This window comes from Triticum urartu, chromosome 3A (assembly GCF_056163025.1).
Source record: "Triticum urartu cultivar PI428250 chromosome 3A, HENAU_Tu73, whole genome shotgun sequence".
In the NCBI taxonomy this organism is placed as follows: Eukaryota; Viridiplantae; Streptophyta; class Magnoliopsida; order Poales; family Poaceae; genus Triticum; species Triticum urartu.
The window spans coordinates 231619421-231642805 of record NC_141875.1 but is presented as its reverse complement, the minus strand read 5'-3'; the positions used below and the strand labels follow the sequence as shown (position 1 = coordinate 231642805).

Sequence of the window (23385 nt, the reverse complement as noted above, 5' to 3'; positions counted from 1 at the left end):
CCGACAGCCACTCCGAGAGAAGTTATCACTCCGACTCCGAAGATACTCAAGATGAAGGTGTTGCCGGTCTAGCACTTGTGTCAACCAACTCCTACGACATATTTGACTCACCAAATGAAGGAATTGGAAGATGCTTCATGGCCAAAGGTCCTAAGGTAACACACCCCGAGTATGTTGATTTCAATAGTGATGAAGATGACTTGTTAGGTGATGATTTGCTTATTGACAACTCTAGTGATGAATACTATGATGAAACGTCAATTAATCATGCTAATCAAGATAAAACGAATGACAATGATAAGGAGAAGATTGAGGCTCTAACTAAAGAACTAAACACTCTTAAGTTAGCTCATGAAACTATCTTCGAAGATCATCGAGAACTTTTAAGAGCTCATGAGAAATTACGCTTTGAAAAGCTCAATCTTGAGCAAGAGCATGAGTTCTTAAAAGCAATCAATGATGATCTCCGCAAGAAAAGTTATTCTCACATTGCCAAGCGTTTACTCTTATCCACTTACATGCCTCAAGTCAAGTCTAGTAACAAGAACAAGAAAGATTCTTCCTCTAGCAGTAACAATGATCATACTAAATCCAATATTGTTGCTTCTAGTAGTTCTCTTGATTCCACTAATGATTCTCTTAGCCAAGTTACACTTGAGCAAGAAAATAGCTTATTGAAGGGAATTATAGAGAAAGGAGTGTACAAAAGCCTTGCCGGGAGTAAGCAATTCGAGGAAATTGTGCGCAAGCAAGGAATGCACCGGAAGAATCAAGGTGTTGGTTTTGAACGAAAGTTCAATGCCAATGGAGTTGAGTGGGAAGAAGATCAATACCCCAAGACATAGTTTGTTCCTCAACAAGAGAAGTATGATACTTCTTTCAAGGGGACACAAGCTCAAGATGATCTTCCACCACAAGACTACAAGCAAAAAGGCAAGGACAAGCTTCAAGAAGAAATTGATGCATTTGAAGAAGCTCCTAAGACCTTAGTCAAGTGGATTCCCAAGACTACTTCAAGTTCCACTTCATCAAGTACGACTACTACTCCAAGGATTCCCATCAAGATGGTGTGGATCCAAAAGAAGAAGAACTAGAGAGTTCTTGAGGGTGACTCCGCCAACATACTTCACTCTTATCATTTTGGCAAGAACAAGTGCAATCAACTTCCACATCTTGCACTAGTTCAAGGAGTCACAAACCCTCTTGTTGGTAAGACAAGGTACAAGGTAATCTAAAAGTTTTCATGGACATCATCTTGTGTGTGCATCACTCTATGTCTATGGATATCCTTGTTTGTTCCTTGTGGGACTAACCCATGTAGGTATTGAAAGTGCAATTCACTCAAATGGATAGCTCCAAGTGATCTACATCAACATTGAGCATCCACATCTTCGACATCTACATGAAGTCATGATCGACAAAACCCGAGGTTAGTTCATCCCTCTTAGGGGGGATATCACATCTAGGGGAGCTTTACTCTAAGACTTGAGCTAAAGCAACTCTAAAGATGTGAACACAACAATGCTTTATGTAAAAGTGGTAACCCCACTTGAGCTTAAACGATGAGTATGACCTATGATCAAGTGTTCTCACTTGACTCCTAAGTCAATATGCTCATATATAGATGACCTTGTCATCGCAAATTGCTTGATAGATGCTAAAATTGGTTGTGCATGCCTTGTCACATATTTCATTTGCCATCTTATTGTGTGAGCATGCTGGTTGCATATTTTACTCATTCGAGGACATCCACTTGTTGTTTTGATTGGTTGGTTTCTTTTTTTTTGCCAAGTGGATGGACAAGAATGCCTAAGAACCTCCTCTAGCTATCTATGCTTTTCTCGTCTCAAACTCTATTCATGCTACATCACAAAATTTGATCAAGTCAGATTCGAACCACTCTGTGTGAGGAGCGCTCGGAGTCCCCGATTCGTCATAGACTTAAACTTCCAAAACCTCTTTATGATTCTCGGTCTGACCGATACCCCACTTTCGGTCCTACCGAGATCACTAAGTTGATCTAGGTTTTCGATCTTGGTGCAACCGATTTGAACATTTCGGTCACACCGAGTTTCAGTAACTGCTTGCAGTTATGAATCTCGGTGCCACCGAGTTGTTCCACTCGGTCACACCGACAGGGTCGGGCTATATATAGTCACGGGCAAAAATTTGGAAATTTCTCCGAACCCCTTCGCCCGCGCGATAGCCTGCTCTGCCAACGTGGTCTCCGGATCGTCTCCTCGCCGCCATCCGCCTCCAGTCACTGGTCTCCGTCGCCGTCAACGGGAATTTTACCCCACCGCTGCCGCCGTAGCGAGTCTCCGCTGAACTAGGGTATGGACTCGATCTTTGTGCTATTCTCCAATCTGATTCCTAGCACATTGTGATCATATTGATTCTAGCCACGTTTGATAAACTTCTATCCAGTCAATGAACTCGTAGATTAGGTTTGATTCGAAAATTCTAGGTTTAGGTTTCCGCCGAAACCATCTCGGACCCACCGAGTTGAAAAACTCGGTCCCACCGATTTGGCTTATGCCATTGCACAGGTGAGACTCGGTCTGACCGAGAATTACTTATCAGTGTGACCGATTTTGGAACTCTGTGAAACCCTAGCAGTCCCGGTGCCACCGAACTGTGACTCGGTCCGACCGAGTTCACTAGTTTAGGTTCTAAAACTGCTTCGGTATCACCGAGTTTAAAAATCGGTAGATCCGAGATGATTTCAGTGGGAAACTAAAACTAAGTTTTTGGATCATTCTTTTGCAAAAATCTCTGCATTTTGTGATGCTCATCTATTCTACCTCATCTATAAACTATTCACAGGGTCAGCAGTCAGAGTTTGCAACATGTCTGATCAGAGTGACAGCCAGAACTTGTCAGAGCAGCAAGTGCAGATGAGTGAGGGCACTAGTCCCTCAAGTTCTTCAGATGATGGCAGCAGGAGTACCCCAAGCAATCTGCCAAAAGCTGCCACCAGACAGAGGAAGAAGAGAACTTCAGATTCTGAGGATGAAGATTATGTGGCAGAAGAGGAAGCCACATCAAAGAGAGTTGAGCCAGCTCAAGGCACAAAGCCAGGGTTAAAGATCAAAAGGCCAGCAGGCAGACAGCCTATGTCAAAGGCCAGAGTTTCAACTGAAAAGCCTGCACCCAAAGAGCCAGTTGCTGCTGAAGGCAAGAAGAGGAAGGAAATGGTCAAGAAGACCGTAGCCAAAGTGCTTGGAAAGGCTTCCATTATGGAAGAGGGAGAGGAAGAAGAGGTTGCTGCACCAGCACCTAAGGCACCCAAGCTAATGGGTGATGCTATCAAATCAGGGGCTACTGCATCTAAGCCCAAGGCTGCATCAAAGGTCAAGACAACACCAAAGAGAAATACAAGGAGCATACCTGCTGCTGAGAAGAACAAGGCCCCAGTGCCTGAAGCTGCTAACGAAGAGGATGAAGAGCAAGTTCTCAGAAAGCTCAAGCCCAAGATCCCAGACCACAATGATGCTCATCCTGTGGCTGAGGACATGAAACTCAGGAGAGACTCAGGGCTGAGGAAGTGGAGAGAAGCAGATCCGTATGCTTCAAGGAGGAGTACTGTTGTTGACTACAGGTTCCACACTAAGGAACAGCAGGACTTTTATGAGACAGTTTTGTTGGACAAGAAGCCCATTGTTTGTGACATGAGATGGGTCGACTGGACCTACATGAAGGAAAATGAGGAACACTACCCTGAAGTGTATGACAGCTTTAGTGCTTGTGGAGTTGCAGACTTTGTTGGGCAGAAGCTCACAAAGTGGAACGAGGAGCTTATCATGCAATTCTACTCCACAGCACACTTCTACTCAGATGAGAGGATTACATGGATGTCTGAAGGTACGAGGTACCAATCCACAGTTGCTGAATGGGCTCAGCTGATTAATGCCCCAGAGGAGCAATCAGATGACTTGGACATTTATGCCAAGAAGAAGATGGACCACAATTCAATGTCCAACATGTACAAGGAGATTCCCAATGAAGCTCTTGATACTTTCAAATTTGGGTCTGTGTATTATCTTCTGTCAGGGCTGCCAACTATAAATTAGATATTGAGGCACACTCTCTTGCCTAAGTCTGGAGATCACAAGATGATCAAAGGCCATGCAATCAATTTGCTTCATGTATTTGATGTATCTCAGAAATTCAAAGTCATGAGCCTCATAGTAGAGACTATCAAGAGGACTGCAGCAGACCAGAAGAGGAGCTGTGGGTATGCCCCACAAATTCAGGAGCTCATTAACTCCAAGATGGGCACGGGCATATACTTGTTGGACAAGGAACACTTGCCCATCCGTCCAGATTTTGAGGACAATCAAGTTGTGATGACTGAAAATGAACCATCGTCTGCACAAGCACAAGCAAAGAAGGAGAAGGCAAGAAAGGAGAAAGCTGCCAAGATGCCAACTCAAGAGGAGGCATCTAAATATTTCTTGAAAACCAAACAAGAGCAGCTTGGTTACCTGATTGCATCCACCCTGCGGATTGAGAAAGGACTAGCCATCCTAACTCAAAACCAGGCAAGCCTAGAGAGAATCATGGAACAAAAGTTTTATGACTTGGATGTCAAGGTGACAGAGATTCAGACTGCAATGGAGCAGCTCCAGGATATATGCAGGAGAGGAAAGAGAAGACAACCACTGATGCCTTTGCCAGAGTGCCACGAGGTCCGAGGTCGTCTGCAGTGCCAGTTCCTGACACAAGAGCAACTGCCTCAGCTCCAGCCGTAGCACCAGCCCAACCAGCTTCAGCATCTACTTCAGCTCCAACTCCAGCGTCTACTTCAGCGTCTACAGAAGCCTTCGTCCTTGGAGTGATCCGGACTCCACCACCACCAGAAGATCAAGCCTGAGTGTCGATCTAGCACTATGCATTTTCTAGGAACTTTTTGGTAACTTGTTGCCAAAGGGGGAGAAAAATGTATAGATCATAGGCTTCGAGAAAGAGAGTGTTGTTTTTTTCTCTCTTGCTTTATTTGGTGGTTTTTCGAACTTTGTTTGCTTTTGAGTGCTTGGATACTATGTCATTGCTTGTGAGACATTGATGATCATGTGTTTGATCATAAGCTACACTTAATGCTATTATCTTATCTATCTTATGTGATCATTCACTATTCTTAATGATGAGTGCATGTATTTCATTCTTATCATTTTAAGCGCTCCATCAAGATGTATGTGACATGGAAGAGTAACCCATGACTCTAACTCCTTGTGCATTTGCAGTCCAAAGTAAATTTTAAATATGCACAAATTTAGAGGGAGCTCTTACTTGTCACATACTTCTCAAAGCGACGATATATTTCATGCTTATTATCATTTGTCAAAGCTTTGATCTATATGTTGTCATCAATTACCAAAAAGGGGGAGATTGAAAGTGCAACTATCCCTAGGTGGTTTTGGTAATTCATAATAACATATAGCTCATTGAGCTAATGCTATTCCAAGATGATTATTTCAGAAAAGCTCAATGATTGGCATAGTATGGATGTGAAAGTGAAACCCTTAAAATGCTAAGAACAAAGGATTGGCTTAAGCTTAAAATTTAGTTGATTCCATCTTGCGTTTGACTTTTGGGGAACGTCGCAAGGCAAGCGCCGTTGCGGTGGAGCCCCTGACCTGGCGTCTCTTGTTTATGCGCATGTTTGTAGCTACGTGGCGGTTATGAACCGACAGAGGTGCTGTTTCGCTTTGCCCCTTCTCGTTCGTCCGTTCACCTGTTTCGGTTGAAGCTTTTTTTTTTTGAACTTCAAAAAGAAAAATATGCTCGAATGGTTCAGCAGCACAAAACAACCCATGGGCCCTGGCCGGCAGTGGTTTTTGACCGGAGAGAGAGGGAGAGAGAGCTGTCAACGAGACCGCCGCCGCATTATTATTCACCCCGCGCCCTTCCGTCCTTGGTCTTGGAGAGCAAGAAGAAGAGCACAGCAAAGCAAACACTTTCCCTCCTTTCCATTCCATTCCCCTCAATCAATCCGCCGACTGTTCCGTTTATTTAACCGAGCCGTCCCATTCTTGGAGAGCAAGAAGCACGCCACCACCTCGCCCAAAGAATCCCCACCCCCGCCGACCCCCTCCCCTCCCCTCCCCGGCCGCAGACAGATCCGGCGACCGACAAGCCATGGTGTCCAACGGGGAGCTGTCGCAGCCGCAGGCGGGGGAGTACGGCCTCGCCGTGATGCGCCGCCGGCCCAAGACCAAGATCGTCTGCACGCTCGGCCCGGCCTCGCGCTCCGTCGACATGATCGAAAAGCTGCTGCGCGCCGGCATGTGCGTCGCCCGCTTCAACTTCTCCCACGGCTCCCACGACTACCACCAGGAGACGCTCGACAACTTGCACGCCGCCATGGAGCGCACCGGGATCCTCTGCGCCGTCATGCTCGACACCAAGGTCCCTCCCTCCTGCTCCCCTTCTTTTGCTCCGCTCCGCTCCGCGCCTCGCCGATCCGATCTGTGCCCGCCTATTTTTTTGCTCGTTTAATTTTCTTGCCTGCTCATGCTTGGTCTAGGTTTTCGGCTGCTCCTGGGCATCTTTTCATCGTTGATTTGTTTTTCCGATTAAAATTAATTTGTAGATGGACTTGTAATAGCCAGGCTGCTGGCCTTGTCGTGGTGGGGACGTGGGGTTTTCTCTTTCTCTCTCCTTGGGTGGGCTTGTAAGCCAGCGATTTGGCTATTTTTAGCCATTTTCAGGGGTTATTACTCGTCTTTGGTTCTTGATCTTGTTTGTCGATGCGATCTCCCTTGTTTTTTTTTTCGACTGCTGCTTCTGCATGGTAAATTTGCAGGCAATTAAAGCGACAGATTGCGCACGATGTTTTTGATATCCCAAGATCTAGCAATCAATTAAAGCCACAGATTGCACACGGTATTTTTGCATGCGAACTTTGCTAGTAGTATCGAATGGGCCAGTGTAGTAGTAATACTCTGTACCAGTATCCTGTATCCCTGAATTTCGATTCGCTAGATTGCAGTTGTGGATTTCATTTCCTTGTCGGCTGCGGTCCTCATGCTGCAACCAGAGTTCCTGGTGCGTTAATTTGTTTTGTTTGTTGTGGAATGCTTTGTGACTGCCAATGGAGAATGTGTATTATTCTCACCCCAGCCAACCAACTGAAATATGGACGAACTGCCGAAATGCTCATACAGTATAATTTCGACTACTTTAACCTTTAGCTAAGTTAGCACAAGAAGCCAAAGTGTAATATATATAGCCCCTTTTTTCTCCTCACGTATTTGTTTGGACTTTGTAATGGTTTAGTAACGGCTCACGCTTCTGAAACAGTATATTTTTTTTCAAGTTACAGCTCATGCTTTTTGTGAATCTACTGACAATTATTGTGTTGCTGCAACAAATTATATGAATGACGTGATTATAATTCTTAGATTCATTTTCTTTCTTCTATGTCACCCGCACAAAGATGTCCAAATAGTATCTAACTATCACATCCGAGGGGTAAGTAATTTTGCATGGTCGCTTAACTGATGTGCATTTTATTTTGTAGAATGTCCTGTTGCAGGAGTTGTCTGCAGAAGTAGCACAGTAAACTAGTACTCCCTCCAGGATATATGGATGTATCTAGAACTAAAAATACGTCTAGATACTCTATACATGAGATAGAATATGATACATCCATTTCTGCGACGAGTAATTCGGTACGGAGGGTGTTCTTGTTAGGAGCAAATATGAGCATATTTGGATGATGAATGACTAAACCATACTGTCAGAACCTATGATCTGAAACAAATATTAAGACATCACCAAGTTAACTTCAGGTCCTTAGCAACTTTCAATGGTTATTACTGTGTTTTTTTATGTTATTATTGGATGTGATCTCTGATTTATTTGTTTGCTCCCTTGAACATTTTTTGTGCTCTGCTTTCTTTTTTGCTGCTTGTGTATGTCTTTTTTTTGCGGGGTCAGTAGTGTTTTACTAGTATGGTAAATTTGCCAGCAATTAAAGCGACAGATGGCAGAAGATAATTTCTGGTATCAGAAGATCTAGCCATTAAATGTCTGCATTGACATATAGCTTGATTTGCACGTGGATTTTGCAACTGAGTTGATCAATGGAGCAATACTAGCCTAGCTGGATTTTGATTGGCTAGCTTGCTGTTGTCGAGTTTGTCGGCTTGTGGTCCTTGTTGTACAGCGAGAGTTTCTGACTATATTAATGTGTTATGTTTTGTTCTGTTCTTTTTTGTAACACTGCCAATGGATAATTGTATGCTTCTCACATTGTGCTACCAACTTAATATGTTTGAATCGCCAAAATGTTAATAGTATCATTTTGTGAACTTTAACCTATAGCTCAGTTAAAAGAAGCCAAACTGTATTATATAGTTCCTTCTAATCCTCTTTGTTTGTTTTGTCCTTGTAATGCTTTAGTAATGGCCCATGCTTTTAGAGCAGTATTTTTTTGGTTATATTGACCAAGTTTCTGATCTGCTGACAATTATTATGCTGCAACAAAGTTTATGGCTTGTGTGATTACAGTCTAGATTTTCTTCTCTTGCGGATCACCCACACAAAGATGTCCAGATAGTATCTATGTAACTACCACATCCAAGGAGCAAGTAATTTTGCATTTTAATTTTATTTTAAATACCCAATTGGAGAAGTTGTCTGCAGAGACAGTTTACTAAACCTTCAGTTAGGATCAAATGCGAATGCATATTTGGATCACAAATGATTAAATTTAACTGGCACACACATAATCTGAAACAAACCTTACCGGGGTTAGTTGACCATATTCTCAATAATTTCACATTGCTAGCGGCTTTCTGGTATATATGTTTCTTTATCTAAGAAAAGCATATTGTAATGGAATTCCAGCAACCTAAACCTCAACCGTTTGTCGTGGCACACACTTGGTTCACATTACCCTTTTTATCAAGGTGGGTAATATATTTGGAAAAAAAATGTTACCATCATGATAGCAACATTTTGAATCCTTGTTTGGATGAAGAAAGTTGCAGTATGTCTAAAACTATGACAGACCAAACATTGGATGTCAAATTTCTGTCTCCTTGATCAGCTTGATAGTCACAGAAATTAAACACAAGTTATCTTGTTTGTGGTGTATGGACGTGTGTCAGTTATGAAATGCTATTTACATCTTACGTGTCAAATGGAGAACCACTAACCTCATTTTGTGTACACTTGTTTGCTTGATGAAAGCTTATTGATTAGATATTATTTGTTTTCTACATTTCCAGGGTCCAGAGATCCGTACTGGATTTTTGAAAGATGGGAAGCCTATCCAGTTGAGAAAGGGCCAAGAAATTGTGATCTCCACAGATTATAGCATAAAGGGGGACGACAAGATGATATCGATGAGCTATAAGAAGCTAGCAGTTGATCTGAAGCCAGGCAGTGTCATATTATGCGCTGATGGTACCATCACTCTTACTGTGCTTCATTGTGACAAAGAGCAAGGTCTTGTTCGCTGCTGTTGTGAGAACACTGCTATGCTTGGTGAGAGGAAGAATGTCAATCTTCCAGGGGTCGTTGTTGATCTCCCAACACTCACTGAAAAGGACAAGGAGGATATCCTTCAATGGGGTGTCCCGAACAAGATTGACATGATTGCTTTGTCGTTTGTCCGCAAAGGTTCAGATCTTGTGGAGGTCAGGAAGGTACTTGGGGAGCATGCCAAGTCAATAATGCTGATGTCAAAGGTATGCCATTGTCTCATTTGAGTATGCACTTCTGCACTTTCACCTAGCAGTTCATTACAATTAATTTGAATGTGCAGGTTGAGAACCAGGAAGGAGTAGCTAACTTTGACGATATCCTGGCACAGTCTGATGCTTTTATGGTGGCAAGAGGTGATTTGGGCATGGAAATTCCTGTAGAGAAGATCTTTTATGCACAGAAGGTGATGATTTTCAAGTGCAACATTCAGGGCAAGCCAGTTGTGACCGCAACCCAGATGTTGGAGTCTATGATCAAGTCTCCTCGCCCTACTCGAGCGGAAGCAACAGATGTTGCCAATGCAGTTCTTGATGGCACTGACTGTGTCATGCTCAGTGGTGAGACAGCTGCTGGAGCTTATCCAGAACTGGCAGTGCAAACTATGGCCAAGATCTGCTTGCAGGCCGAGTCATGTGTGGACTATTCTGCTGTTTTTAAATCAATCATGTCATCAGCCCCAATTCCCATGAGCCCATTGGAGAGCCTTGCCTCATCAGCTGTCCGCACAGCGAACTCAGCTAAGGCGACGCTTATCTTGGTACTGACCAGGGGAGGAACAACTGCAAGGCTTGTAGCCAAGTACAGGCCATCCATGCCGATACTGTCTGTCGTGGTTCCTGAGCTCAAGACGGTCGAGTTTGACTGGATCTGCAGCGACGAAGGGCCTGCCAGGCAAAGCCTGATCGTGAGGGGCGTGATCCCTATGCTGAGTGCTGGCACTGCCAAGGCGTTTGACAGTGAAGCCACGGAAGAGGCACTGAGGTTTGCCATGAAGAACGCCAAGGAGATGGGGCTTTGCAACGCTGGTGAGTCCATTGTGGCCCTTCACCGCATCGGGAATGCATCCGTCATCAAGCTCTTGACCGTGTAAGCTAGTGGCAGCGACAATGCAACACCATTTTGCCTGGGGATTTTCCTTTTTTTTTTGCGAGGCTACGCATACCCACAGTTTTTTGCTGCCAAGATTGCGGCAGTGCAACCTGGTTAAAACTTTGTGTTATCAAGTTGTGGCTGTTTACTCTTTATGAGAGGGGTTAGCCATGGAAACACCAAAACTATTATGGTAGCAGCTTGTTTTGCTACTACTATAACTTACTTATATGCAATGATTGAACTACCTGATAGCTGCTTCACTTCATATGTTTGCCTGTTGTTTGCGTTATATTTCTAACATTTGGTACTTGCTACTAGTTTATCTCAAAATGGTGAAGAAGGATGATTGACAACATAAAAGCGTTAGATCAATTATGCCCACACACTCTTGAATTCTGGCACAGGGTTGATTATCGTTGTGTAGAGTTTGAAAACTGATGAACATTGGTCATATATTTGACAAAATGTATCAAATTTAAACTGTACAACCCTTGTTTTTTCTTTTTAAATTACACCCAAATGACCGATTCACACGAAGAAGAGACGGAGAGAAAAGCTCCAAGCAGCAGACCCTTGCGTGCGTGGTAGGTATGGCAATGGCATCCAAACGGAGCAGAGCAGAGCAGATTTAGTCCTCAAAGTGCCGCGAGCTGCCGCCGGAAGTGGAAGTGGAAGTGGAGGATGGTGATGTCGCCTGCGGGGAGAAGAGGCTGTTGAGCCACTGTATGGACGCCGGCAGACGGCTCGCGTTTCCTTCACCCTCCACATCGCCGTCTTGGCGCTCCACGGCTGCATTGCCCGCTGCCTCATCGCCACTCTCATTGCCATGACCATCCACATTGTCATTCACCTCAGCACTGACGTAGGTGACGTAGGTGGTGGTGGTGCTGCTACTCCCACTGCCGCTGCCGCATGAGCTCTTTGGGTCGTCGTCGGCCGGCAGCTGGAACCGGCAGACCGGGCAGGAGCTGTGCATCTCCAGCCACGGCACAATGCACTGGGAGTGGAACCTGTGCCTGCAGGGCAGCTCCCGGGCGCGCTCGCCGGACGCGTAGTCCTCCAGGCACACCGCGCAGCTGGCCGCGTCCTCCTCGTTGCACCCGCCCACCACCTCCACGGTCGGCAGCGCCTCCACGGCGTCCTTCTTTGCCGGCGGCGTGCCCTGCCGCCCCGCATCGCTCTCGGCCAGCTGCTGCATCAGGGCGTCCAGCCCGGGCCCAAGAAAGTAGTCCCCCAGCGCCATGCCGTGCTCCCCGAGGGGGGCGGCGGCGAAGATGCTCCGGCCGAATGGGCTGTAGTGCTCTGCCTCGAGGCCGCCACCGTTGCCGAGGGCGGCCGCGGACTCGAGGCGCTGCAGCTGGCGCTCCCGGATCGCCTGCAGGAGCCGCAGGAACGCGGTGGCGCGCCGCCGGCGTCGCGAGAAGTCGACGTTGTCCAGCTCGTCCTCTGCGGCGGCCACGGCGTCCACAGTACGGCGGTTGCTGCGACGGCGCCGGACGGGGTCGCCGACCATGCTGTCGATGATGGGGGCCCAGATGGAGATGGCGTTGTCGGCGCTAGGGTAGGTGCCGCTGGCGTGGGCGTGGGCGTGGCCGGTGCCGGCGGCGACGCTGCTGCGGGCGGTCTCCATCTCCTCGAGGAAGCCGCTGCCGCAATACGGGCACTTGATCTCCACCCCGGCGTCCGCGGCCACGGGGCTGACCGCCGCGGCGCACATGTGGCACCAGTACCTCCGGGCGACCACCAGCTCCCCCATTGCTGTCGATCTCTCCCCCGTCAATGGAGCAGCTCTAATTCTTGGATTTGGCACTGACGAATCAAGCAGGAAGGGGAAGATTAGAGCTCGACACCAGCAATGGCCAGGAATCGGAAGAATCGGAAGCCAATGCAGCACCAACTTTTGATGGATTCATGGAATCATGTTCTCCACACGTAGAATACAAGCTAGCTAACCACATGAGATGAGATTGCCTTTTTTGTTTTTGTCATCGAATCGAATGATGGGAGGGATGCACATCGTTCTTTCCAGGCTCCAAAAACAACATCTACCCAACAATCTCATCAAGAACCAAATGCAAAACCGGGAGAGACAGAATCAATTCACAAGCAGAAAAACAACCAAATCGGAGGAGAATGATGAACAGAGAAGTAATCAATTCACATGCTGAATCTCAAAAGCATCATCCATGGATTGATGGATGGTTGAAGGAAGAATGATCACCTTGGGCAGGGCATGTGGGGGAGAGAACAAGGCCAGAGGGGGGCTGGCCTGTCCACCTCCTCTATATTAGCAGTACCCTTTCCTTGGGTTAATTGCTGCAGGCTCCTAATATATAGATACACGTTTACAGGGAGTGATTAAAGGCTTTGCTTGCTCAATTATTGCCTGGGGATGGGGATGCTCTGGCATTTCTAATTTTAAACTGCCTTATTTCTCCATAAAACAAACTACTTCCCTCCCTCTAGTCCTATTTCTTCTGCGCCGCTAAAAGTTCGGTGGCGTAGCACCTGCTTTGGTTTCCCATCCAACCCAGATATAGGACATCCCCAAGGCTCAAGGAAAACATTTTATTTTAGAAAAAAAGAGAGTTGCGAGAGCGACAACGGAGAACGCTCCATCTACGATCATCGAGCATGACCATGTGCGTGTCCTCGGGACACCATGACGCCTTAAAGTAGTGGGTACCATCTCAGCAAACATTTGTTACTATATTTTTATAGATTTAAATAAATTATTCTTTGGATTTTTTTTGGGCTACTGTCATTCCCCCAAAAAATGGAGTATTTCTTGGCTTGCATGCCGAGACCAGCTGCATATGAGGGTATACTACATGGTCAAGAGGCAACGGACGAACATTTATCACTGCTTCTCTGATTTGTGCGTGGCAACTGAATCGGTGGATGCCCTAATGTGTATGCTCATCGTTGGGGTTTTTGTTTCCCATCCCTATCCCTTTGGCGGCTAGGGCAAAACCTCCCGTCCATGCTTTGTCGGCGAGCCCGTTGATTCGCCTTTCCTTTGCCTGCCGCTCCGGCGGCCGGTAACGGGAAGGGGAATCCTGGTGCATTCGATTCGGTTAGTAATTTAGGTTAGGGTTTTAGTCATCGCAGGTGCGACGCTCTTAGTTAGGATTTTCTATTCCTCCTAGCTTGCAAAATTCCTCTCTGCACTTGCGCAATTCCCCTCTACACTTGCGCTTGCTTTTTCATTGACTGATTCTAGTGGCTGGCCCGGTGAGAGAATTACCAATGCTTGTCATTAGACTTTATCTTTCCGCGAGTAGATGGTGACACTTCTTTTTCGAGTTTGTCTTTTGGGCTTCGATCCGAGTTTGTCCATCCGGACATAGTCGACGAAGCTCCAGTGTATATCCCCGACATCTCCTTGGGGCCGTGAGGTTAGTGTTTCTCATCGTGTGACGAGATTTGGTGTTAGATGCTTCAGATTTATTCAAGGACTCAATGACGGCGATTGCGGCTCCATGTCGATGGTTCTTAGGAGCACGTCCATGAATACTTCCTGGCTATTATCGACAAGGTCAAACCGTCATCAATAGGGGGGCGACGACATCGACACTGCAACGGCTCGTTCTTCTGAAGGTAGTGGCCGTTCGGTGGTCTCGGAATCTCGATGTAATTTTTATTGTGTTTGAGATGTTTTGTATTCCGGTGAACTTTAATAATAGATCTTAATCATTTTCGCAAAAAAACCCCAAAACCAGTGGATCACCTAATTCTAAGGTGTGCTTCGGCCCACTAAATCTGCAAATTGAATGTCTTAGGGCATCTCTAGCCCACCCCTTAAAATGTTTTGATGGAGCAAGATAATCAACTAACCGCATCTAGCCGAACCCTTATACGTTTAGAGGAGCAAATATTAAGGAGTTATCCCAAAAAGGCAGCCCAACTCTCTCAAATATACTCGATCGGAGGCACTTCCTAGGATAAATTTTGTCTGCTCCCCCGCCCGCCTGAGGTACCATGACGCGGAGCATCCTATGAACATCACGATGTCAAGAGTCTGTTCGGCAAGTGACACGTTCATCATCTACTTCACATACATAGTGAATCATCTTCTTTACCCGTGTTCACTTGACCCCTTCGAGGATGGTATACTACGTGACACTCCTCTCATGTGCATGAGGTGTTACCGAAGAATCATTGATGACGAGGAGGAGTGCAAGCACCGAGAAACAACTACACCGTCCGCGAAGGAAGCATGGAAGCGACGACGAAAGAAGACGAGATGCTGAAGTTACAATGGCCGGACATTCGGATCAGGGCCGGACATCCGGCGCTTGTGTAGAAGAGGAACATAAGAGCTTCAGTGGCCGGACATACGGACAACCCCCAAACATCGGGCGCCTCTCAGGATTATCCGGGCAAAGGAGTCCAAAGAAGAGGCTGACTCAGGTCACCACCTGGCCGGACATCCATTGCCCCAAGTCGGATTGGACATTCGGCATGACCCCGAACATCCGGCTCCTGCAACGCAACCACAAGAAAGAGGCCATGTGACCCTTCTCTCCCCCACTTCACCTAGACTATATATAGACCACCTCCTCCCTCTAGCTAGGGTTAGTGAAGTGATAGCTCAGATTTGTGAGACAACTTTCACTACTGTAGGATGGTCCAAATGCGATAGTACAATCAGAGACCCTTCAACGAAAATGTGTGCGATGCATTAATCGCAAATGATGGTGTATGAAAATCGTAAAAAATGATACAAATTTGTCGGAGTAAATGACCACGGGTAGCCTAGCCGGCTCCCCCTGGCTCTTCAGAAAAATTATAGGCCGATCAAGCCTTCAAACATCCAAGACATGGGGCCGCCTTCCCCCGGCTGGCTACTTCTCTGGCCGGCTGCACAAAGGCGGCCCAGCCCTGAAATCCTCGAGAAGGAAAGCACGAGAGGGCCGGCTCCAAGAAGCCGGCCGCAAGAAGGCCGACTCCAAGAAGCCGGCTCCCCCCAGCAGGCGGCCAAGATCGTGCCCTCAGAGTCTGCACCCACATAACGGCGATGAGACGGGGCGTGGCTACAGGGAAACCTGCCACCCCGAATCCCGGGACGCGCATGGCCACAGTGCGCCGTACGGGGCAACCATCACCTGTCCAGCGCGGCACTGTTGCCATGGTGACCATGACGTCACCCACGGCGAGGTGTCAGTACGACCCGTGGGTGGCGGGCCCTCTCAGCCAGGGAGACGCCTAAAGGCGGCCAGGCCTCCCCCAGTCGGCCTGGCATGTAGCCGACTCCCAAAGCCGGCTAGTTCACACCTCGAAGGGGGCGCCCCATTAAGGAGATAAGACGAGGTGAGGCTACAGCAATAAGCCGCCCGACGGCGGCACTGTAGCCATGCTTACCACGACGAAGCCCTCGTCACCAGAGGCGAGGCAACAGTAACCAGCCTCCGACAAGACACTCGAGCGGTGGGACTGGCCTGTCGACCAGAAGGCCGGCAGCCGGCGGGGTCCACCAGTCGGCGGGCCCATCGGTCGGCGGAGAAGCCGGCCGGCGTAGACATAGACGGCTGGGGCCCACGCCCAGCCGAATTACCATTGTACCCCTGGGGGTAGGCCTATATAAACCCCCCCAGGGCACCCATGCAGAGGAGGCTCTTTCGAGTAGTTTTAGACACCGCACTGAGAGGAAGAACGGGCTAGCCTTGCCCTTCTTCATCCTTTCACCGAACAGCTCAAGGAGCCTCTTGTAGTTGTTTGTTGATCTAGTGACCATGCGGAGACACCGCAGAGCAGCAGTAGGGGTGTTATCTCTACGGAGAGCCCTGAAGCTGGGTAAGATCCGCCGGCGTGCATGTCTTCGCCTTATCCCATTTCCAGGCACCGGCGATGTTTTATTGGCTCCCACAATGATAAGCCGCCCGTTGGCATATGTCGCACCAACCACCCGACATTTGGCGCCCACCGTGGGGCCAGGTGCACCGTCGTCCGGAGACCTGTTTTGGACGGGAACCCTCTTCCTTCCTAGCGCACGTAGCCAGCCCGGCTCGCCCGATGGCGCTTGCCCCGACGCGCTGCAAGGCGTCTTCGACGCCTGCGCGGCGAGCTGCCTCGCCGATCTTCTTGGCGAGGCTCGCATCTCCGACGAGCCCGCATCCGACGCGGGCACAGGCTGCCCCGAGAGCCACCTCGTCAGCCTCCTCGACCAACTCCACGTCTCCGGCGAGCTTGCCGCGGACTTGGAGTCGGTTGGCTCCACCGACCCGATGCTTGTCGACTCTGACACGGCATCGCTTGACGCCTTCCCCTCCAACGTGGTAATCATCAACGACCCTCTTCCTCGAGCCGACAGCAGTGGAAGCGCCATCACCGAGGTACTGGTCATCAGTCACGGCGCTGCCTCTGGCGAAAACGCACACGATGCCCTGCAGACGGCGCTGCACGACTTGTCCGCCCCCAACCTGGCCGACGCCGACGCTGAGGCACTGGAGGCGCGCCACCTCGCCCTCGTTGCGGAGGGCCAGAAGCTAGCTACCATGAGACGCCTCACCGAGGCTCACCAGCGCGAAGTCGACCGCGCCGCCTTCGGCACGCCGCCTCCCGATGGGCCGAGCCGCGCCGACATCATCAAGAAACGCGGTGCGGCTATCGCCGACGTGCTGGGAGCAGACCGCCCAGTCTATGCCACGCCACTCGAGAACCTACGCGCCGCCCAGGCGGCCGCAGACGAGCTGAATGGACCGGGGCCCGACGAGCTCCCCTACATGACCAGACGCATCCAACAGCTTATCGACGCGGCCACAGAGCGGCATGAAGCCGGTGTCCGCACCAAAAATCCTCCCCCGCGCCGAGAGCATGGTGCGACGTCCCGAACGCCGACTGCGGGAAACACCCACGCAAGGAAAGAAAAGGAGCCGGCTACCAGCCACAGCCGAACTCGAATCTCCATCGAGCGTGACGCAGAAGGCCGCCCTCGAGCTATGGAGTGGCGAGGCGATCCTCCTCCTCCTCCACCTCGTGGGGAGAGATATCCTACCCCGCCGCCTGTCACGCATCTGACTCTCAGCGGCCGACTGGACCGCCGCGAAGGAGTCGGCGAGAATGACGCCCGCCACCGGATCGACCGCCTAGCGCGATCCTTGGCTCTGGAAGAAGAAGATGATGTCGGCCCGCCTTGCTTCGGCCCTCGCATCCGCGACGAGCCCTTCCCCAAAGGGTTCTCGCTCCCAAGAGACACGCCCAAGTACAATGGCTCCGTGAAGCCGGAAGATTGGTTGATCGACTACTCCACTGCAGTTAGCATCGTGAACGGCAACAGGCGTGTTGCTGTGAAGTATGTCCCCCTCATGCTCCAGGGCACGACGCACACCTGGCTCAACAGCCTCAAGCCTTACAACATCAACAGCTGGCTAGACTTCACAGAAGCTTTCATCCGCAACTTCACCAGCACCTACAAGCGGGCTCCCAAGCCCCGACAGCTCTCCTTGTGTGTACAAGGGCCCAATGAATCAACTCGCGACTACCTCACGCGTTGGGCCGAGCTCCGCAATTCCTGTGAAGGGGTGCACGAGGTTCAAGCTATAGAGTACTTCACCGCTGGGTGCCGAGAAGGCACCCTCCTCAAGCACCGACTCCTCTGCGATGAGCCGACTACCCTCGACGAGCTGCTAGTCATAGCTGATAAATACGCCATGGCCGATTCCTCAATGATGACCGAGCTCTGAGTAGATGCCTCTGGGAAGGTGCTCGCTCCGAGTCCCAAGACGCCGGCCGGAGACTCCAGCCGATGCCCGTACCACAACGACCACAAGCGCAAAGCTCCCATGCCGCCTTCCACCAGTCGGCAGGTGGCCACAGTCGAAGATGAACAAATCGAAGGGCGACCCACGCCCAAGAAGCAGAAAGGCAGCAGGCCGGCTTGGCAGCCGGCTTTCTCCTACGAGCAAGCTCTTGATGCCCCCTGCAAGTTCCACAGCGGCGCGAAGCCTTCGAACCACACGACCCGGAAATGCCATTGGCTCACACGGATCTCCAAGGGCGAGGGGATAGCGCCGCCTCCGCCTGCTGGTCAGCCGCCTCCGGCCCCTCCACAGCCGGCCGCTCGACCAGCAGTCGGGGCTGTTCAAGACGAGTTCCCCGACGAGCATGCCGCCTACGTCGTCTTTACAAGCCAACCAGAAGATCGGCGTAGCCGGTGCCGACAGCACCAAGAAGTCAATGCAGTCGCCTCCAACAACCCCGAGTTCATGCACTGGTCAAAGAGGCCTATCAGCTAGAGCCAGACTGATCACCCAAAGGTGATGCCGTCTCCTGGCTCTTACGCATTGGTTTTGGACGCCACCCTCGCAACAGAAAGGCGAGCTGCCCATTTCTCCCGCGTGCTGATAGATGGCGGGAGCAGCATCAACATACTGTACCGTGACACCATGGAGAAGCTGGGCATCAAGACGAAGCAGCTCATGCCTAGTCGGACTGTGTTCCATGGGATCGTACCCGGCCTGTCCTACTCCTCAACCGGCAAGGTCAGGATAGACGTCCTCTTCGGGAACAAGGATCATTTCTGCCGAGAGGCAGTGTGGTTTGAGGTAGTGGATCTGGAGAGCCCTTACCACGCGTTGCTTGGCCGACCTGCTCTGGCCAAATTCATGGCTGTACCCCACTATGCCTACCTCAAGATGAAGATACCAAGTTCTAAGGGCATCATCACCATAGCCGGAGACTACAAGAAATCCTCCGAGTGTGCGACAGCTAGTAGCCGGCTAGCCGAGTCCCTCGTGATTGCTGAAGAGAAGAAGATACTGGATCGAGTCGTGGCCACGGACGGCAAGCAGCTGGCCCTGTCCCCCGACCCCAAGGAGTGTGATGCCCAAGGTTCATTCCAGCCGGCCAAAGAAACAAAGAAGGTACCTCTGGACCCGGAGCACACAGAAAGGTTTGCCACCATCGGGGCAAACCTGGACAACAAATAGGAAGGCGAGCTCGCTGATTTCCTCCGTGAGAATCGGGACATCTTTGCATGGTCCCCCAAGGACATGCCGGGTGTTCCGAAGGAATTCGCCGAGCACAAGCTACATGTCCGAGAAGGTGCAAAACCAGTCAAACAGCCCCTCCGCCGACTATCGGAAGAAAAGAGAAGGATTGTAGGAGAAGAGATAGCCCGGCTTCTGGCAGCTGGCTTCATTATGGAAGTTTTCTTTCCAGAGTGGCTCGCCAACCCGGTCCTCGTGCTAAAGAAAAATAACAAGTGGCGCATGTGTATAGACTACACCAGCCTCAACAAGGCCTACCCCAAAGATCCATTCGCCTTGCCAAGGATTGATCAAGTAATAGACTCCACAGCCGGATGCGAGCTGTTGAGCTTCTTAGATGCTTACTCAGGCTACCACCAGATAAAGTTGGATCCAGCTGACCGCGTGAAGACCGCCTTCATCACACCATTCGGAGCTTTCTGCTACCTGACTATGACATTCGGCTTGAGAAATGCCGGTGCCACTTTTCAACGTTGCATGCAGAAATGCCTCCTCAAGCAGCTCGGCAGAAATGCCCACGTCTATGTAGACGATATTGTGGTGAAGACGGAGAAGCGCAGCACCTTGCTGGAAGACCTCAGAGGGACATTTGACAACTTGCGCCGGTTCCAGATCAAGCTCAACCCCGAGAAATGCGTGTTCGGAGTACCAGCCAGCCAGCTTCTAGGCTTCCTGGTCTCCGAACGCGGCACCGAATGCAAACCGATGAAGATCAAGGCCATAGAGAGAATGGAGATTCCCAGCAAGCTACGAGACGTCCAGAAGTTCACCGGATGCTTGGCTTCCCTGAACCGCTTCATTAGCCGGCTCGGAGAGAAAGCTCTCCTCCTCTACCGACTCATGAAGAAGTCCACTTACTTTGAGTGGAACGACCAAGCAGACCAAGCTTTCCACGAGCTAAAGAAGATGCTGACCACGCCGCCTGTCTTGGCGGCGCCGACTGAAAAAGAGCCTATGCTCCTTTACATTGCCGCCACTAGCCGGGTGGTCAGCACGGTTATCGTGGTCCAGTGCCCAGAAGAAGGCTGAGCTCAGCTAGTCCACAGGCCGGTGTATTATTTAAGCGAAGTATTATCCGCCTCGAAGCAGAACTACCCACACTACCAGAAGATGTGCTACGGTGTGTACTTTGCCGCCAAGAAGCTCAAGACCTACTTTCAAGAGCACCCCATCACGGTCGTATGTACTGCCCCGCTCGCCGAGATCATAGGCAGCCGAGATGCATCCGGCCGAGTGGCCAAATGGGCCATCGAGCTAGCTCCCTACACGATCTTCTACCAGCCCCGCACCGCCATCAAGTCCCAAGCACTGGCCTACTTCCTCGTCGACTGGGCCGAAACCCAGTATCTGCCACCGGCCCCCGACTCCACTCATTGGCGGATGCACTTCGATGGGTCCAAGATGCACACCGGCTTGGGAGCCGGCATCGTCCTCACCTCTCCCAAGGGCGACAAGCTCAAGTACACATTGCAAATTCATTTTGCCGCCTCCAACAACGTGGCCGAGTACGAGGCGCTCATACACGGGCTCTGGCTAGCCAAAGAGCTCGGCATCCGCTGGATCCTGTGCTATGGCGACTCGGATTTGGTGGTCCAGCAGTCATCTGGCGACTGGGACGCCAAGGACGCGAACATGGCGAGCTACCGCTTCCTCGTTCAGCAAATTAGTGGATATTTTGAAGGATGCGAGTTCCTTCATGTACCACAGGCCAACAACGTGCAGGCAGATGCCCTGGCACGAATAGGCTCCACCCGGCAAGCTTTACCAGCCGGCGTTTCTCTTCACCGCCTCCTCAAGCCGTCTATAAAGCCGTCTCTAGAATACGATTCCATCTTCGTGCTGCCTGACCCCGACGCAGTCGGATCCGACTTGGGGAACCAAGCAGGCGGCTCGGGGACTTCGACAGGCGGCCCGGGGACTGCCGTAGCCGCACCCGGCCCGGGGGCTACTACAGCCGGCCCGGGGACTGCATCGACACAACAGGCGGTGGCCGACTCCAACTCTTCACCACCCAGCCCACCCGCCCTGGTCACAGTAGCAGTTTTGACAGCAGAAGAAGTCACAGCTCCATCATGGGCCCAACCCATCCTCAACTTCTTAGTAAACAGAGAGTTGCCAACCGACGAGATCTCGGCAAGACAAGTCCAACGTCGAGCCGGAGCATACACAATAGTAAACCAAGAGCTTGTTAGGCGCAGTGTCACTGGAGTCTTCTAGCGCTGCTCGAGCAAGAGAAGGGCATAGCAATCCTCAAGGACATCCACCAAGGTGAATGCGACCACCACGCGGCCTCAAGATCACTCGTTGCCAAAGCTTTCCGCCATGGATTCTTCTGGCCAACTGCTTTGGATGACGCCAAGGAACTAGTCAAACACTGCAAAGGGTGCCAAGTTTTCAGTTTCAAACAACACCTGCCGGCTTCTGCACTCAAAACCATCCCCCTCACTTGGCCTTTTGCCATCTGGGGGCTGGACATGGTGGGCCCATTCAAGACGGCACGCGGCGGCATGACACATCTGCTCGTTGCTGTGGACAAATTTACCAAGTGGATTGAAGCAAAGCCGATCAAGAAGCTGAATGGGCCGACTGCCGTGACGTTCATCGCAGATATCACAACCCGGTACGGCATACCGCACAACATCATCACCGACAATGGTACAAATTTTGCAAAGGGAGCACTGGCACGTTTCTGCGCAACACACGGCATCCGGCTAGACCTAGCGTCCGTTGCCCACCCGCAGTCAAACGGCCAGGTCGAGCGAGCAAACTGCCTCATCCTCTCCGGCATCAAACCCCGACTGGTCGTGCCACTGGAGCGTTCGGCCGGCTGTTGGCTCGACGAGCTGCCGGCCGTCCTCTGGAGTTTGCGCACTACCCCAAACAAGTCAACCGGCTTCACCCCTTTCTTCCTTGTATATGGTGCCGAGGCTGTCATCCCAACTGACATCGAGTTCGACTCACCTCGGGTCACCATGTACACGGAGGCGGAGGCCAAGGAAGCACGAGAAGACGGCGTTGACTTGCTGGAAGAAGGCCGGCTGTTAGCCCTCAGCCGGTCCGCCATCTATCAGCAGGGTCTGCGCCGTTACCACAGCCGGAAGGTCAAGCCAAGATCCTTCCAAGAGTGCGATCTTGTGCTCCGGCTAATCCAACGAACAGCCGGCCAGCACAAGCTCTCGTCCCCTTGGGAGGGCCCCTTCATCGTCAGCAGAGCTTCAGGCAACGACTCCTACTACCTAATTGACGCGCAGAAGCCGAAGGCACGCAAGAGAGATGATTCCGGCAAGGAGTCGGAACGACCATGGAACGCCAATCTCCTCCAAAGATTTTACAGTTAAAAAAGCAGTACGTAGCCTTTTGTACTAAGTACAAAACAAAGGGTCCCCCGAGGAGCATCGGGGACTACCCTCTTTTATCTATGAAAGATAAGTATCATGCCTACAATTATGTTACTACGTTTGCCTTTTTGTCCGACACCGGGTTCGACTAGTCGGCCCGAGGACTCGCCGCCTCAAGTTATATCTAAAGTTCTGCCTGCAGTCAGACAAGTAGTGTGCCGGCACCCAAGCCCCCTCTTGCCAAAAGTCGTAGCTCAAAGAATCGACTGTCCGACTGGCAAGAGCCAAGGGCAGGAAAGGATGCCCACACGAAACACGGCTAAGGACTAACAAACTTATATAACGCGAGCCGGCCTCTCGACCCCGCCAACCGGCTACCAGAGCAGCCGGCTGGCCGGCTTCCCGTTCACCTTGCTGCCGGTTGGGAAAGCTTGAGTACTTGTCTTTCCAAAACAACCAAGTCCTTC

The 23385-nt window shown here is 50.5% G+C and overlaps 2 protein-coding genes across 3 annotated transcripts; one reads left to right on the top strand and one right to left on the bottom strand.

Annotated features, from left to right (window-relative positions):
• Positions 1-5911: 5911 nt before the first annotated feature.
• On the top strand, positions 5912-10855 carry LOC125543671 (Pyruvate kinase family protein). Its single transcript, XM_048707098.2, has 3 exons — positions 5912-6411; positions 9240-9701; positions 9779-10855. Exons 1-3 carry the CDS (start codon positions 6142-6144, stop codon positions 10586-10588), a joined length of 1542 nt encoding a protein of 513 aa, XP_048563055.1. The 5' UTR covers positions 5912-6141; the 3' UTR covers positions 10589-10855.
• A 170-nt stretch (positions 10856-11025) lies between these two features.
• Positions 11026-13079, bottom strand: LOC125543672 (E3 ubiquitin-protein ligase SIRP1). Of its 2 annotated transcripts, none has more exons than XM_048707099.2 (2): positions 12812-13079; positions 11026-12399 (listed from the first exon to the last, which is right to left on the bottom strand). In XM_048707099.2, the coding sequence occupies exon 2, from the start codon at positions 12344-12346 to the stop codon at positions 11219-11221; it is 1128 nt and encodes a 375-aa protein (XP_048563056.1). In that variant the 5' UTR covers positions 12347-12399; positions 12812-13079; the 3' UTR covers positions 11026-11218. The 2 variants fall into 2 exon arrangements, with proteins under 2 accessions (XP_048563056.1, XP_087402956.1); XM_087546830.1 differs by lacking the exon at positions 12812-13079 and adding an exon at positions 12485-12786.
• Positions 13080-23385: the final 10306 nt, after the last annotated feature.